We start from the raw sequence: 16,001 nt of genomic DNA on the forward strand, positions 1-16,001 counted from the left end.
CATGCCTCTTCATGAAATCTCACCTCTTACAAACCCACTTGACGTAAGGGTTGACGAGGCTCAAGCCCAGTTACCCATCCCTGGGACATCTCTCAGAGCTGGGGCTACCTGTCTGGAAGACTGGCCTTTCTTTAACAGGCTTATCTTCCAGTTTCGGCAAAAGGTCTCATTTTTAATTTAACTCTCCAAACTAACTTTATTTATTTATTTATTTTTTTGACAGTAAATTTTTTTTTTATTAATTAACAGAAAAAAAGAAATTAACACAACATTTAGAAATCATACCATTCTACATATGCAATCAGTAATTCTTAACATTATCACATAGATGCATGATCATCGTTTCTTAGTACATTTGCATTGGTTTAGAAGAACTAGCAACACAACAGAAAAAGATATAGAATGTTAATATAGAGAAAAGAAATAAAAGTAATAATAATAGTAAAAAAAACAAAAACCTATAGCTCAGATGCAGCTTCATTCAGTGTTTTAATATGATTACTTTACAATTCGGTATTATTGTGCTGTCCATTTTTGAGTTTTTGTATCTAGTCCTGTTGCACAGTCTGTATCCCTTCAGCTCCAATTACCCATTATCTTACCCTGTTTCTAACTCCTGCTGGACTCTGTTACCAATGACATATTCCAAGTTTATTCTCAAATGTCCATTCACATCAGTGGGACCATACAGTATTTGTCCTTTAGTTTTTGGCTAGACTCACTCAGCATAATGTTCTCTAGGTCCATCCATGTTATTACATGCTTCATAAGTTTATTCTCTCTTAAAGCTGCATAATATTCCATCGTATGTATATACCACAGTTTGTTTAGCCTTTATTTCTGTGAGGTCAGTGGTTATGTCTCCTCTTCCATTTCTGATCTTATTTATTTGCATCCTCTCTCTTCTTCTTTTGTCAATCTTGCTAAGGGCCCATCAATCTTATTGATTTTCTCATAGAACCAACTTCTGGCCTTATTGATTTTCTCTATTGTTTTCAATTTCATTTATTTGTGCTCTAATCTTTGTTATTTCTTTCCTTTTGCTTGCTTTGGGATTAGTTTGCTGTTCTTTCTCCAGTTCTTCCAAGTGGACAGTTAATTCCTGCATTTTTGCCTTTTCTTCTTTTCTGATATAGGCATTTAGGGCAATAAATTTCCCTCTTAGCACTGCCTTTGCTGCGTCCCATAAGTTTTGATGTGTTGTGTTTTCATTTTCATTCGCCTCGAGGTATTTACTAATTTCTCTTGCAATTTCTTCTTTGACCCACTCGTTGTTTAAGAGTGTGTTGTTGAGCCTCCACGTATTTGTGAATTTTCTGGCACTCCGCCTATTATTGATTTCCAACTTCATTCCTTTATGATCCAAAAAAGTGTTGTGTATGATTTCAGTCTTTTTAAATTTGTTAAGACTTGCTTTGTGACCCAGCATATGGTCTATCTTTGAGAATGATCCATGAGCCCTTGAGAAAAAGGTGTATCCTGCTGTTGTGGGAAATAATGTCCTATAAATGTCTGTTAAGTCTAGCTCATTTATAGTAATATTCAGATTCTCTATTTCTTTATTGATCCTCTGTCTAGATGTTCTGTCCATTGATGAGAGTGGTGAATTGAAGTCTCCAACTATTATGGTATATGTGTCTATTTCCCTTTTCAGTGTTTGCAGTGTATTCCTCACGTATTTTGGGGCATTCCGGTTCGGGGTATAAATATTTATGATTGTTATGTCTTCTTGTTTAATTGTTCCTTTTATTAGTATATAGTGTCCTTCTTTGTCTCTTTTAACTGTTTTACATTTGAAGTCTAATTTGTTGGATATTAGTATAGCTACTCCTGCTCTTTTCTGGTTGTTATTTGCATGAAATATCTTTTCCCAACCTTTCACTTTCAACCTATGTTTATCTTTGGGTCTAAGATGTGTTTCCTGTAGACAGCATATAGAAGGATCCTGTTTTTTTAATCCGTTCTGCCAGTCTTTGTCTTTTGATTGGGGAATTCAGTCCATTAACATTTAGTGTTATTACTGTTTGGATAATATTTTCCTCTACCATTTTGCCTTTTGTATTATATATATCATATCTGACTTTCCTTCTTTCTACACTCTTCTCCATACCTCTCTCTTCTGTCTTTTCGTATCTGACTCTAGTGCTCCCTTTAGTACTTCTTGCAGAGCTGGTCTCTTGGTCACAAATTCTCTCAGTGACTTTTTGTCTGAGAATGTTTTAATTTCCCCCTCATTTTTGAAGGACAATTTTGCTGGATATAGAAGTCTTGGTTGGCAGTTTTTCTCTTTTAGTAATTTAAATATATCATCCCACTGTCTTCTAGCTTACATGGTTTCTGCTGAGAAATCTACACATAGTCTTATTGGGTTTCCCTTGTATGTGACGGATTGTTTTTCTCTTGCTGTTTTCAAGATCCTCTCTTTCTCTTTGACCTCTGACATTCTAACTAGTAAGTGTCTTGGAGAACGCCTATTTGGGTCTATTCTCTTTGGGGTGCGCTGCACTTCTTGGATCTGTAATTTTAGGTCTTTCATAAGAGTTGGGAAATTTTCAGTGATAATTTCTTCCATTAGTTTTTCTCCTCCTTTTCCCTTCTCTTCTCCTTCTGGGACCCCCACAACACGTATATTTGTGCGGTTCATATTGTCCTTGAGTTCCCTGATCCCCTGTTCAAATTTTTCCATTCTTTTCCGGATAGTTTCTGTTTCTTTTTGGAATTCAGATGTTCCATCCTGCAAATCACTAATTCTGTCTTCTGTCTCTTTAAATCTATCATTGTAGGTATCCATTGTTTTTTCCATCTTTTCTACTTTATCCTTCACTTCCATAAACTCTGTGATTTGTTTTTTCAGTTTTTCTATTTCTTCTTTTTGTTCTGCCCATGTCTTCTTCATGTCCTCCCTCAATTTATCGATTTGGTTTTTGAAGAGGTTTTCCATTTCTGTTCGTATATTCAGCATTAGTTGTCTCAGCTCCTGTATCTCATTTGAACTGTTGGTTTGTTCCTTTGACTGGGCCATATTTTCAGTTTTCTGAGCGTGATCCGTTATCTTCTGCTGGCTTCTGTGCATTTAGTCAGATTTCCCTGGGTGTTGGACCCAACAGGTTGAAAGATTTTTCTGTGAAATCTCTGGGCTCTGTTTTTCTTATCCTGCCCAGTAGGTGGCGCTCGTGGCACACGTTTGTCTACGGGTCTCACCAGTAAAAGGTGCTGTGGGTCCTTTAACTTTGGAGAACTCTCGCAGTGGGGGAGGTTCGCCAGCCGAAGTGGCTTGGAAGAGTGACAGCCGGCCCGGGGGTCCGAACGTGGGGAGAGTCGCCGGCCGCCTCAGCCCAGGAGAGCGCCCGTCCGAATTTCCTAGTCGGCCTGGGGCGCCAAGCGTGGCGGGAGGGCGCCAGCCACCGCAGCCCGGGAGAGTGCACCGTTCCCAGCCGGACCGAGGAGTCACGTGTTTGGAAGGGACCCCCCCGGTCACCGTTCTCCTCGGTCTGGGGATTTCCGATCCAGTTCTCTCAGTTGGTCCGGGGGGCCTCGCGTGGTGGGGGTGCCAGCCGCCGCGGCTTGAGGGCCGCCTGCCCAATTCTGCCAGCTGGACCGGGAAGGAGGAAGGGAGGGACTCCGGCCGCTTCCTGCCCCGCCCGGGAAAGCCCGCGCCCCTCGGCGATCTCACCGGAGCTGGTTCTCCCAGACAGTCAGCCGTTCCAGGATGGGGTACGCTGTCTTTTTGATCTCTGTCGTGGCTCTGGGAGCTGTTCTGTATCGTTTCTACTCCCCTAGTAGCTGTTCTGGAGGAGGAAAGGTGAGGGTGGCAAGGCTGTCGAGGACGGTGGCGGAGGAGCCGGTGAAGGCGGAAGAGGGCATGGTGGTGGTGGGAGAGCCGCTAAGCGGGAAGAGTGGGAGGGACTTTTTTCCTAACTTTATTTTATTCTTCACATAAAAAGATGATTAACTTAGGCCCTGATTTTGCTCACCATGGACATGTGTGTGTGTCTGGCCTTATGACACCAGCTGGGCTCTGTAACCACTACAGATAAAAGTAGGTCCTTAAGTGCTCCATAAAGAAAGTTCCAGTTGGAAACAAATTTGGAACAATTGTTGATGTAGCAGATCCAGATGCTTTTGTGCTTAGACTGGGCAAGAGAAAGATGCCCAGGGATTCATGGCTCAGACACCTTGTCAATAAAACTAGCCGCTGTCACAGAGTCCTGACTGGTACTGACCACTGTGTCCCCTCATCGTCCCTCATGGGTGAGGAGCCTAAGGGGGGCCTGGGGCCTGACCCAGGCCTTGCCCTGACGTCACCTTCCACTGCCCAGTATGAGGCATCACCTATGCTTTCTCCCACCACATTCTCGGGGAAGCTGGTGTCCCATTCTACCATGGTACCCCACTTTTATACCCCCTAGCTCCCTCCATACTCCCAGGGGCAGCACCTTCAGCAGCTCCCAGGGTACCCTGCTCCCGCTCTCTCCCTTTCCCACCCGGTCATAGGCTGCAGGCCCAGCTCTGGACCAGGTTTCCAGGATGCCCTGCGCGGCCACATCACCTGTCACACACTCTGTTCCAGCCGCATCCACCTTGTTTCCATCCCTCGGCTAGGCCCACCAAAGACGCCCCTGAAAACAAACAAGCCAAAAATTTGCAGGGCAGTTAGAAAAATAACATAAGCCCCATACAGAGAACCCCAGCATACTGCCACCTCCCCAAGGACTCAGAACACCAAGTCTAACATTTTAGCATATTTGCTGTACCATTCTGTCTGCCTGTCCATCTGTGTATCTGTCCATCTGTCTTTCTGTTTATCAATCCATTTCCTAAATGCTTGAGGGGAGGGTGTACAAGTCCTTCTCCTTGAACACCTAAGGCTTCCGTGTACATTTCCTGAGAATAAGGATACTTGCTTATGTAATTCCCTTCAGTGTAGTAATGGAGTTCAAGAAATTTAACATTGATAGAAAGATTACAGACTATATTCTAATTTTTTCGTGTGTCCCAATATATGCCTTTTGAGCCTTTTCTCCTCCCTTGCTAGACCCTGTCCAGGATCATGTACTACAATTAATTGCCATGTCTCTTAGGTTTCTGTTTATTTTAATTATGGGCATATATATGTGTGTGTGTGTGTATATATATATATATATATATACACACACACACACACACACATGTATATGTATATACAGCAAACGCTTTCCTGCCTGGATCCCTCCTAAACACGCCATTCGCTGGGATTAGTCGCCCACCCAGTGTGGCAGCACCCTCACTGCTTTCACCACTGAACCATTCCTGTCTTCCCCACAGAAACCCTGCACCTATGATAATTAGCTTCCCATCCCCTGCCACCCCGCCCCTGACCCTGTGCACCCTAATTTCTGTCTCTTTGCCTATTCTGTGATATTTTCTTAGTAGTTACCATGGGGCTTAAATTTGACATCTGAAATCTGTAACAACCTTGGTTGCTTTGATAGCAACTTAATTTCAATAATATACACAATCTTTATTTCTCTGCCCTGCCATCCCCACCTTTAAATGGTCATTCGTTATGAGTCCAAAGCCACTGATTTATCATTAACCTCTTATATTTTGCCTGTTAGATCCTGTAGGAAGTGCAAAGTGGAGTTACCAGCTGAAAACATGATAGTTCGGACGTTCATACCCATTTATATTTAACTCTGTCATTACCCTCACTGGATATCTTTATTCCACGCAGCTTCTGTTTGTTGTCTAGTGTCCTTTCCTTTCAACCTGCAGAGCTCTCTTTAGCATTTTAGGGCTGGTCTAGAGGTGACCATACTCCCTCAGGTTTTGTTTATCTGGGAGCATCTTAATCTTTCTCTTATTTTTGACAGTTTTCCCGAATATAGAATTCTTGGCTGTCACTTTTTTGCTTTTGGTACTTTAAATATGTCACCTCACTGCCTTCTCGCCTCCATTGCCTCAGTGAGAACTCAGCACTTAATCTGGTAGAAGCTCCCTTGGACGGGGCATGTCACCTCTTGTGGTTTTCAGGATTCTCCTGTCATCTTGGCTTTAGGTGGTTTGGTAATATGTCGTGGCATGGAGCTACTTAGGTTAATCCTGTTTGGAATTCTTTGGGTGTCTTGGATTTGTGCACTCATGTCTTTTGTTGAATTCAGGAACTTTTCAGTCATTATTTCTTTGAATATTCTCTCTGCCGCTTTCTCTCTATCTTTTTTTTCTGGGACTCCAGTGATAAATATATCAGCACGCTCAGAGGTGTCCCACAAGTTTCTCAGCTCTGTGCACTTTTCTTCATTCTTTCTCCTTTCGGCTCCTCAGGCTCGATGATTTCAGTTGTCTTATCTTTAATTCACTGATTCTTTCTCCTTACAGCTTCAATCTGCTGTTGAAACCCTGTAGGGAATCTTTAATTTCTGTTACTGTGGTCATCAAATCTGTTTGGTCCCTTTTCATAGATTTCACCTCTCTATTGATAATTTGTGTTTATTTGTCATTTCCTGATTTCCTTTAGTTCTTTGTCCATGCTTTCATTTAGCTCTTAGAGCATATTTAGGGCCATTTTAAAAGAAGTCTTTGTCTGCTGTGTTCCAGGTCTCACTTCCTCATGGCTGGTTTCTAAAGCTTATTCTCCTTAGCCTGGGCCATCACTTCCTGTTTCTTAGTATGTTTTGTAAACTTTTGCTCCAACATGGACATGTTGATATTTTAATGTGTTATCAGTGAAGTTTAGACTCAGGCGTTTGTTCCTTAAGCAAATCCAGCTAGTGTTATGACAGTTTTCCTTGAAGGCCAGGAGCTCACAAAAAATAAAAATTAAAAAAGAAAAAAAAAAAGGAAAAAGGAAAACCCCTTTCCCAGTCTTTGCAGTTTGACCTGTGGGAGTGCCCTCTTATCCGTATGATGAGTTTAGAGAAGCGCTCCAGGCCTAAGCATTGGGGCCTCCCTGGCCATTTCTGCATGGGCCTCTCAGGCCTGTGCAGGTGGCCTACGAATTCCCCTGTTCCTGCATTTCCAAAAGTCCTCCCCTGGGAAACAGTTGTCCTACAGCCAGCAGCCCCCTGCCCAGGTGGCCACCTGTCTGTTCTCCTCCAGTGTTCTGGAGGGGAGCTCAGTGGGCCACCTTGTGCACGCAGGCAGCTTCTGGGAGGTCAGCCCCTAGGCTGCCCCCAGACAACATGGGCCAGCCTGTGTGCCCTGCAAGGGTTTCTCTACACCCTCCAGAATGGGACCAGTATCTGCACTGAGAGGGCAGGGCCAGGTCCATGCCAACCTAGGAGGCAAGGGGGCCAGCCAGGGTGTCACTAGAACCCACTGCTTTAAAGTGGCCTCTGTCCTGATTCACTGCTAGCCCCACTACCGCATCCTTTAACCATTCCCTGGAGCTTCGAGGAAGACATTGCAGCTGGTTGTTCAAAGCTCCTGTAGGGGATGGGCCCTGAAGCGTCTCAATCTGCCATTTTGAGTGGGGTGAGGGGCCAAAGGCTCTTTTTCTTAGGGCCTTTTCATGGAATGTTCTAGTAACATGGCTGCCTGATACCTGCTACCCCCGCCCCTTGGCCCTGCTTGCTCTCACCGGGCTGACTGCCCTTCATCTTTCCATTCTCAGACTGAACAGTGAGTGTATCCCCCCCACCCTGCCCGTGCACCCGTCCTCACCCCACAACCTAAGGGGTGGCCTGGATACCCGTTCAGGTGATGGGCTCCTCACAGGTGGGATGGCCATGTTCCCTCAGGGTCTCAGAACCTGTTACAGGGTGTGTAAACAGTAGGGGCTTAAGAAACACGTGATGAATGAATGGCAGCTGTGAAACCATGTCTGCAAATGGCAGTAACAGGCATAAGGTGTGTTCAGCTGGCCTCTGCCGTGTCCCTGCAGCAGCTGCCGTGAAGGTCCTCCTCCTACGGAGTGGTCATCAGCTTCCAGGAGATCGGTCAGGAATGTGTGGGTCGCCTCTTGGGGACATGGCCCCATGGGCTCTCCTCACTGAGTCTCTTCTTGCTTAGTTGTTGACACTGAGAGGCTGGGCTGTCTTGACACTCTTGCAGATATGGAGCCCACGGCAGGGGCATAACAGCTGCCTGGGCCAGGGTGCCTGCCTGGGTTTGGCTGAGCTGATGGGAGACGGGGGCGGCGCCGTGTTGGCCAGGGGAGCACTGAGACTCCTACCTTGCAGGGATCACCATTCTGTGGTGGGGGCGGCTGGAGACCCCATGGGAAACCTCTCTGTAGAGGAGCCCCTCATCCACTTATCTGGGGGGGGGGGCCCTGTACCCCAGCACGGGCTTACCAGCTTCCCACTGGAGCCCCTACTCCTACCCCCATCCTGACCCTGTGCCTGACAGAGCCACAAGGGCTGGAACCCCCAGGCAGTGGACCCAGGCACTGCCCCAATGAAACCGCAATAAGGCTGGCGGCCCAGAGACCCTCAAGCAGTGCAGAAATGAGGTTCTTCCCTCTTTAATCCACACAGGCCATGTGTTTTGATTCTCAAGGTGAGATGACAATGTCAGTTCAGAGTTGTCTGTGCCAGAGTCTGGAGAGTTAATTTAGAGGAGCTTTTGCTCTTTTGTTACATTCCAGTTCAAATTTCCACATTAAGTGTATACATTTAATTGCTAAAAACTGTAACCGATTCTGGGAAAAAAAAATGCACAGAAATTCAGGACCTAAGAGTGAGCTTTTAAAGGTCTCCTTTGGGATCAGTTGGCATCTGAAAATATTTAAGTCTCTTAATTCCCAACTGGGATTTGGCCACACTCCAGGGTGTCCCCAGGAGTCTCGAGGACCCCTGCCAATTTCTCGAAACAGTTGACTTAAAAACATATGCCACATCATGTTTTTATGAGGAGAGGAGAGAAAGAAAGATTAGATGTCATGATTAGAAAATGATTAAGGATTATTGATTAAGTAGTCCCTAGGGTACTCAATTAACTCATTTTAAAGGGTTTTTAAAATATATTCCAAATGTAGGAAATGCTACTGGAGCCAGCGAGTGGTGTGGACACTGTCCGTGGTGGACTCTTCCTTAAAAGCCTCATTTATGGCCTTCTGCTGGGGCCTCAACTTCCCAAGCTAGAGACCTTGCTTTGTTTCTGGCCGTATGTCCACTGCGTAGCATAGACTGGGCTTAAAGCGAATGTTGACTGAATGAATGACTTTGCCACTTCCTCGAATACATTTACAGTTAGGCTGAATTCCAACAAGGACTAACAGTGAATTTCTTTAAATGAGGCTTGCTTCTTTTTCAAAAATTCCTTGAATTCTGTCTGGAAAAGCTGTTCCTTGTTAGTTTCTAAGCAAGATGGTTTTTCTGGATACCTGGGTCCCCTGTCATAGCTACTTCACGGGGCCCAGCATGTCCTGGGTTATTTCGCCTTTCAAGCATTATAGAAGTGTCCAGTAATTGTCCACTTGGCCAACTTTTTTTTTTTTGTTAAGGGGGATTTTGTGGGAGAATCAGTCACATCGACTACAGCTTGACAGAAGCCACTGTCCCTTAGGTGACTGTTTGGGGCTCAATAGAGGAAGTTGATGAACTAAAATTGGGGGAGGCTGTCGTGCCCCCTTTGGGGCACGCTCCAGGCTCGCCTTTCCCAGTGGTCTTGCCGGCCCAAAAGCAGGTGCAGCAGCACCACCCAAGATCACCCCAAGGTCCCAGGCATGCCCAATTCGGTGGGCCTGGCCACTGTGCGTGACAGCGTCTGCTGCTTATAGGTTGAGATAAACCCCCCAAATTTACCAAGTTCACGGAGAATCTGCTGCCTTGGCGGAGCAGCTGTGAGACCAGGCATCAGGGGAGGGGCACTTTTTTTTTATTATTTGTATTGATAAAATCAAACAACAACGTACAATACGAACATTCTTAACATATGAATATTCCATACTTGGTGTGCAATCAGTGGCTCATGATATTGCCACATAGTTGTATATTCATCACCATGATCATTTCTTAGAACATTTGCATCACTCTAGAAAAAGAAATAAAAAGAAGAAACTCATATATACCATACCCCTTACCCCTGCCTCTCATTGACCACTAGTAATTCCCTCTACCCAATTTATTTTAACATTTGTTTCCCTATTATTTATTTTTAATTCATATTTTTTACTCATCTGTCCATATCGTAGATAAAAGGAACATAAATATAAGGTTTTCACAATCACACAGTCAGATTGCAAAAGCTATGTGTACAATCATCTTAAAGAAACATGGCTACTGGAACACAGCTCTGCAGTTTCAGGCACTTCCCTCTAGCCTAATACACCTTAAACTAAAAAGGGGATATCTAAATAATGCGTAAGAAAAACCTCCAGGATAACCTCTCGACTCTGTTTGAAATCTCTCAGCCACTGACACTGTATTTAGTCTCATTTCACTCTTCCCCCTTTTGGTCGAGGCAGCTTTCTCAATCCCTTGATGCTGAGTCCCAGCTCATTCTAGGATTTCTGTCAGTGGGGCACTTTTTAACACTCATCTCACCACAAAGGTAAAGCGTGCGGCCACCTCGCGGGGAGGCATGCTGTGTGTGTGTGTGGGGGGGACGTGTGCTGTGTTGGGGGGGGGCATGCGCTCTTCCCAGGCCACGAGTGGAAAGATTGTGGAGGCCGCCAGGCAGTGCTTCCGTGCCCGCTTTCCCTCTCCCCTCCCCAGAGGGCAGGGCCACGCTGTGTGGGTGCCTCCCCACGAGCTAACTGTCACTTCTATGTGCAGGCTTGAAGACGTACCTGATCTCAGGCCAGAGAGCCACAGCGCCTCCCTGCAGCTGCGCTAATGCTGGGGACGGCTCACGGGCGCCAACAGGCCACAGGTTCCAGGGGACGGCATCGCCAGCAGGCGCCAGTGACCCAGATGACCACAAGGTGAGTGGTCAGCTCTGGCCTCCCACAATCTCACCTTCATTCTACAGTGGAGTACGGAAAACCATGAGCTGCCCTCGGGTCTGGGGTGGATGACCAGGTGTCCCCTTAAGTTTGGATAGTTTAGTTTTTTTTTTACAATTTTAAAACAAATACCAAGTTTGCAGCATTTTGCTTTTTTAATATCCTTGCTTTCCTGACACACTGCCCATTCTGGTTTTCTTTCCTTGTCACATGGAAACATTTCTTGCTCACGCTCTTCTTTCCTTTTTTCCTGTGGCCACTGGCAGCTCTGGGGATGCCCAAATGCTAACAGACAATTAGCAGAATAGGTCTCCCGTTCCTTGCTCAGATAGCTAGTCTTATTTCAGAAACCACTTTCTTAAATATTCCTGTGTCTCGGGAATACAGAGTTTTATGATTATTTTAAGTTTTGTGGGTGTGGGTAACCTTTAGGACACTGAAAGCACACAGGTCTGCCAAGCACATTCTGGCATTTCATTATTGAAACCAGGACCTCTGGCAGCTGTCTGTCTAGTAGTGCCCGTTTCTGGACTGGTATCACATCATAATAATCTACCAAAAAATTAATCTGACATCCTTGGGCATATGGGACAGCCTAGCTTCTGAGTGGTTCTGTGGTTTACACATTGACTTACTTCCTCCATCAGTACCTTTTTTTAAGTTTCATGGTTTAAATATTTACTGTTACCATCTTTTAAAATTAGACAGTTAAGACAGCTCTGCTTCGCTGTTTGGGCCCAGAAATAGGATGATGTACTGGTTACTGAGTGCCCTCAGCCCACTGTCCTCCATTTACCCACTTTACCAGCGGATACAAGTCGCTGGTGGTACTTAAGCCTAATGGGCATAACGATAGGGGGCTCGGCCTTCACCACGCCAGAGCCCCCGGCGTCTGACATGCCCATGCTTCTTGCAGTTATGAAACCTGCTGCATCTGGGGCCATGGGCAGTTCCCATGTATTTCTATTGCATGTCTTGTGGACCACGTGCAGGGCTCCCCAGCCTGGGCATCGTGGGCCTTCTCGGCTGGATAATTCTCCATGGTGGGAGCTGTCCCGGACCCTGTGGGATGCTGAGCAGCACCCTGGCCTCCCATCTACTAGAAGCCAACAGCACTCCTCTTCCCTCCCAAGTTGTAACAGTCAAAAATGCCTACAGACAGGGTGGTACAATGGTGGCTCAGTGGCAGAATTCTTGCCTGCCATGCCAGGGACCCAGGTTGGATTCCCATAGCCTGCCCATGTCAAAAAAAAAAAAAAAGAAAGAAAAAGAAAGAAAAAAAATGCCTCCAGACATCACCACATCCTCCCTGTGGGCCACCTTGGCCCTGGCTGAGAAGCACTGGGCGCCTGGTCCCAGAGCCCCATCTCTCCATCCTTCTGGCCCATACAGAGCAGCTTATGTGCCCATAGCACCCTTAGAATCGGCCCCCTTCAAAGATAGCCTCTTTACTGGGGCTGGGGTTTGGCAACAGAGAGCAGCCTCTCTGCTCATCCACCAAACACAGGGCAGGGAAGCAGGGCATAGGGGAAGGACACAGAAGCTTGGCTTTCCAAATGGGGGTTCTTGATTTTGGCAGGAATGACTTCCTCCAGACTTCCAACTGGGCTGTGTTTAAGTAGAAAAGTAGGTTTTAGAGCTAAAAATCAAAATGAAAGTTTTGTTGCCTCTGCCTACCATTTTAGATTGCACATATCTGTTTGTGTCCACTACTGTGTGAGTTGCCAAGTTCACCATTTTACACACCCACAATGTCAACAGCAGAATTTTAATTTTAATTCTGCTGAATGGCCCTCAGAAGGTTTTCTCTCATCCCCCAAAAAACATTTCTTGTTCTAGTCGTATACTTGTTTTGATCTGGATGAACAAAACTCCATTTACATATTCTGCTGTCACATACATGTTTCCCACATAATCACTGAACGTTTTTTGAAAATCATGTAATCTGTTTGTTGACCATGCTTTCCAAAAGGAAGACAGAGATCTTTGTGCCCCTTCTCAGTGGGACAGCCGGGTTGGATTTGCAATATAATTTCGAGCATATGCTGGCGGTGTGGCTTGTAGGCTCTCTGAGACCAGGACTTCCCAGAAAATCAGAAGTTGGGTGGAAACATGCGGGTCTGAGGCTTGTCCGGGTTGGGTGGGGGTGCTGTTCACTGCCTCAGCAGACTCAGCCAGTCTGTCATTTCTCTCCCTGTGCAGGGCTGGAACGTTCCTCCCTTACCTGTCGCAAGGCAGTCAGTTACCACACCGGCCGAGAGGCCATTCCATGGGCTCTGGCCCTGAGTGGGGCAGGCGCCCCTTCCTGTGCCCTCACCCACGCTTTGGTTTTTTGCTGTGGCCCCTCAGGGAAGCCCCAGCACCCATGACAGAGGCCCCTGGTGGGGGTGGGGCGGGGTCGCAAAGGGAACCCAGGTTGGGGCAGCAGGTGAGAAGGGCCCACGTGCCAGTGCCATGGAGGCAGCTCAGGGGTGGGAAGGGCCAGGACCTCCCCCCTGGGATGGGGTGGTGGGCACAGACCTCTTATGTGCCCAACAACTCAGAGCAGAGACTTGGTCCACATGGAACATTGCCCTTGGCCGCTTGAGGGCAGACCCAGAGGTACCATTTTGGATTTGCCACCAGAAGCCATCGATGGGCTCTCTGGAGGATCGTGCCTTCATCACCAGCCCAGTATGAGGAGCTTCTCAGCTGTTGCTGGAGAAAAGGGGCGCACTTGATGCGACCAATCAGAGGTGACCCAACCTCTCAACAGTGACCTCGGCTGTGCTATGGCTTCCCTTTTACACCTGTGAACAGAGAGGGCAACTTCGTAGGTCGGTATCACTCACTGGCCTGGCGTCTCGGGGACAGGGAACCAGCATTGGGGGGTGGTTCCATCTCAGTGTGCCTTCCTCTGCCCGAGAGGCCTGGTTGGCAGTGCACCTATGTGGCCAGCGCCCCTGCACGCACCTTCGCCCACTATTCAGAATTCCTTCGCTGTCGGGAATGAAGCTGACGCTGTGGCCATGCCACCCACAGCCTGTCTTCTTTCTAAAGGGTCGCCACTCCCCTTCTGCCTGAGAGCTAGCCCCGGGACCTGCCTCTCATGACGGTTTTAATGACATTAAATAAACGGTGACTTCTCTTACTTCCTTGTTATCTGCTTTACGAATAGGCTCCTGAGGCTCAACTTGAGAAAGTGAGAGGCCTTATAGTTCGTTATATACACTGAAAAGATGCATCAAGATTAGAAATTGATTATTTATTATAAATGGGAATTTGAGTTCATTGTGATGATGGCTACGTGGCACCCTATTAACTGGCATACTTTAAATAAGTAAATTGTATGTGAATTATGTCTTGATAAAGCCATTATAAGAATGAATAAATAAATGGTTTTCTGCTGGCTCAGAAATGCAAATCTAAAGTGCATTTCTAAAAAGGAATTTTTCAAGTTTTAGCTATGATCTTATTCACATGGGTGTTTGATGAAGAGAAAGTACATCGAAGCACATAAATTGAAAACTCACCCTTACAGAGGAATTTCAGTTAATAGACACAGAAGGATGGGTGGAAGTAGAGAATCACCATTAGAACCCACAGTAATATTGTTGCAGGCAAGACCCATCAAGGAATTGTAAAATCTAGTAGGCAGAAGTTTAAGGGGAAACAGGATGTTTGCATAGCCTCAAAGCATATCCTCCTAAATATTTATTAAGTATATAGAGAGAACAGAATTTAAGGCGGGAAAGTCTGACCTTCATGACCTTTATCTAATCGTCAAGGGTAGCACCACGGCAACTGGACAGCCGGTCAGCGTACCCCCGACCCGATATGCTGGGTAAGGGGGTTCCCACCCCCAGCCTCGACCTCAGTCGAATCCTGAGAAAACAGCAGAAAACCCAAATTGGGGAAGATTCTATGATATACCTGAGCAGCAATACTCAAAAGTGTCAAGGTCACCAAAGATGAGGAAAGACTGAGGAACTCTCACTGGCTAGGGATCCTGGATCGGATCCAGGACAGAAAAAGACATTGAGGAGAAACTGGCAAAATCCTGATGAAATGTGTAACTCGTTGTTTTAGTCTGTAAATTGCCGGAATGCGATGTGCCAGAAGTGGAACAGCTTTTAAAAAGGAGAATTTATGGGGTGTATGGGTGGTTCAGTGGTGGAATGCTTGCCTTCCATACGGAAGACCCAGGTTCAATTCCCGGACCATGCACCCAAAAAAAAGGGGGTGGTGGTGGGATTTATTAAGTTGCAAGTTTGCAGTTTGAAGGCCATGAAATTGTCCCAACTAAGGTATCCAGGGAAAGATACCTTGATTCAAGAAAGGCTAATGGGTCCAGAACAGCTCTGTCAGCTGGGAAGGCACATAGCGAGCTTTTTTCCCCCCGGCTCTTGTTTCATGAATCTCCCCTGGGGACGTTTTCCTTCTTCATCTCCTAAGATATCCGGCTGCGTGGGTTCTGAAGCTTTCTCCAAAATGGTTCCCTCTTAAAGGGCTCCAGTAAGCAGCCCCACCTTGAATGGGTAGAGACACATCTCCATAGAAACCATCTAATCAAAAGTTACCACACAAAATTGGGTGGGTCACATCTCCATGGAAACAATCATAAAGGTCCCACCCAGCAATAATGAATGAGGATTAAAGGTCATGGCTTTTCGGGGGTATATAATAGCTTCAGACTGGCACACTCAGTTAATGGTCTTGTTCCTATTTTAATATCTTGGTTCTGTTAACTGTGCTGTAGTAAGGGAGGGGAAGCTGGGGGAAGTGTATTCAGGACTTCTCTGACTATTTGCAGCTCCTTCCATAAGTCTAAAATTGTTTCTGAATTAAAAGTGTAAAAATTAATATGAATGGAAAGATGCACCCAGCATTATTTAAGGGGTTACCAGGTACTGACACATCCCACACAAATGAAATTTCCTGAAATACCCAACATTCTCTTATTTTTACCTTCTGGTAGAATATATGTACAACGAAGGAGCAATCTTCTCTCCTGACCATCTGTCGAATATCATCTCTTCTAGCCTTGGCTCATCCTTATGAGCCCCAGTTGTTAAACTTGGCCTTTCTGGGCTAATGAATCCAGTGAGAGGTGCGGTTTTTTTGTTTCATCCCTGAGTGGCTTCCAGAGCTTGGG

At 46.0% G+C, this 16,001-nt stretch overlaps 1 protein-coding gene across 2 annotated transcripts in view; it reads left to right on the forward strand.

Annotated features, from left to right (window-relative positions):
• The window catches only part of ADCY9 (adenylate cyclase 9), a 215,169-nt gene that overhangs the window by 165,401 nt on the left and 33,767 nt on the right, over positions 1 to 16,001 (forward strand). For both annotated transcript variants that reach the window (XM_077141971.1, XM_077141972.1), the window contains one exon: positions 10,698 to 10,846. In XM_077141971.1, coding sequence (XP_076998086.1) covers positions 10,698 to 10,846 — 149 coding nt within the window. The remainder of the gene's footprint in view (positions 1 to 10,697; positions 10,847 to 16,001) is intronic.

The sequence above is a fragment of the Tamandua tetradactyla genome, chromosome 23 (genome assembly GCF_023851605.1).
Source record: "Tamandua tetradactyla isolate mTamTet1 chromosome 23, mTamTet1.pri, whole genome shotgun sequence".
NCBI classification, from domain to species: Eukaryota; Metazoa; Chordata; class Mammalia; order Pilosa; family Myrmecophagidae; genus Tamandua; species Tamandua tetradactyla.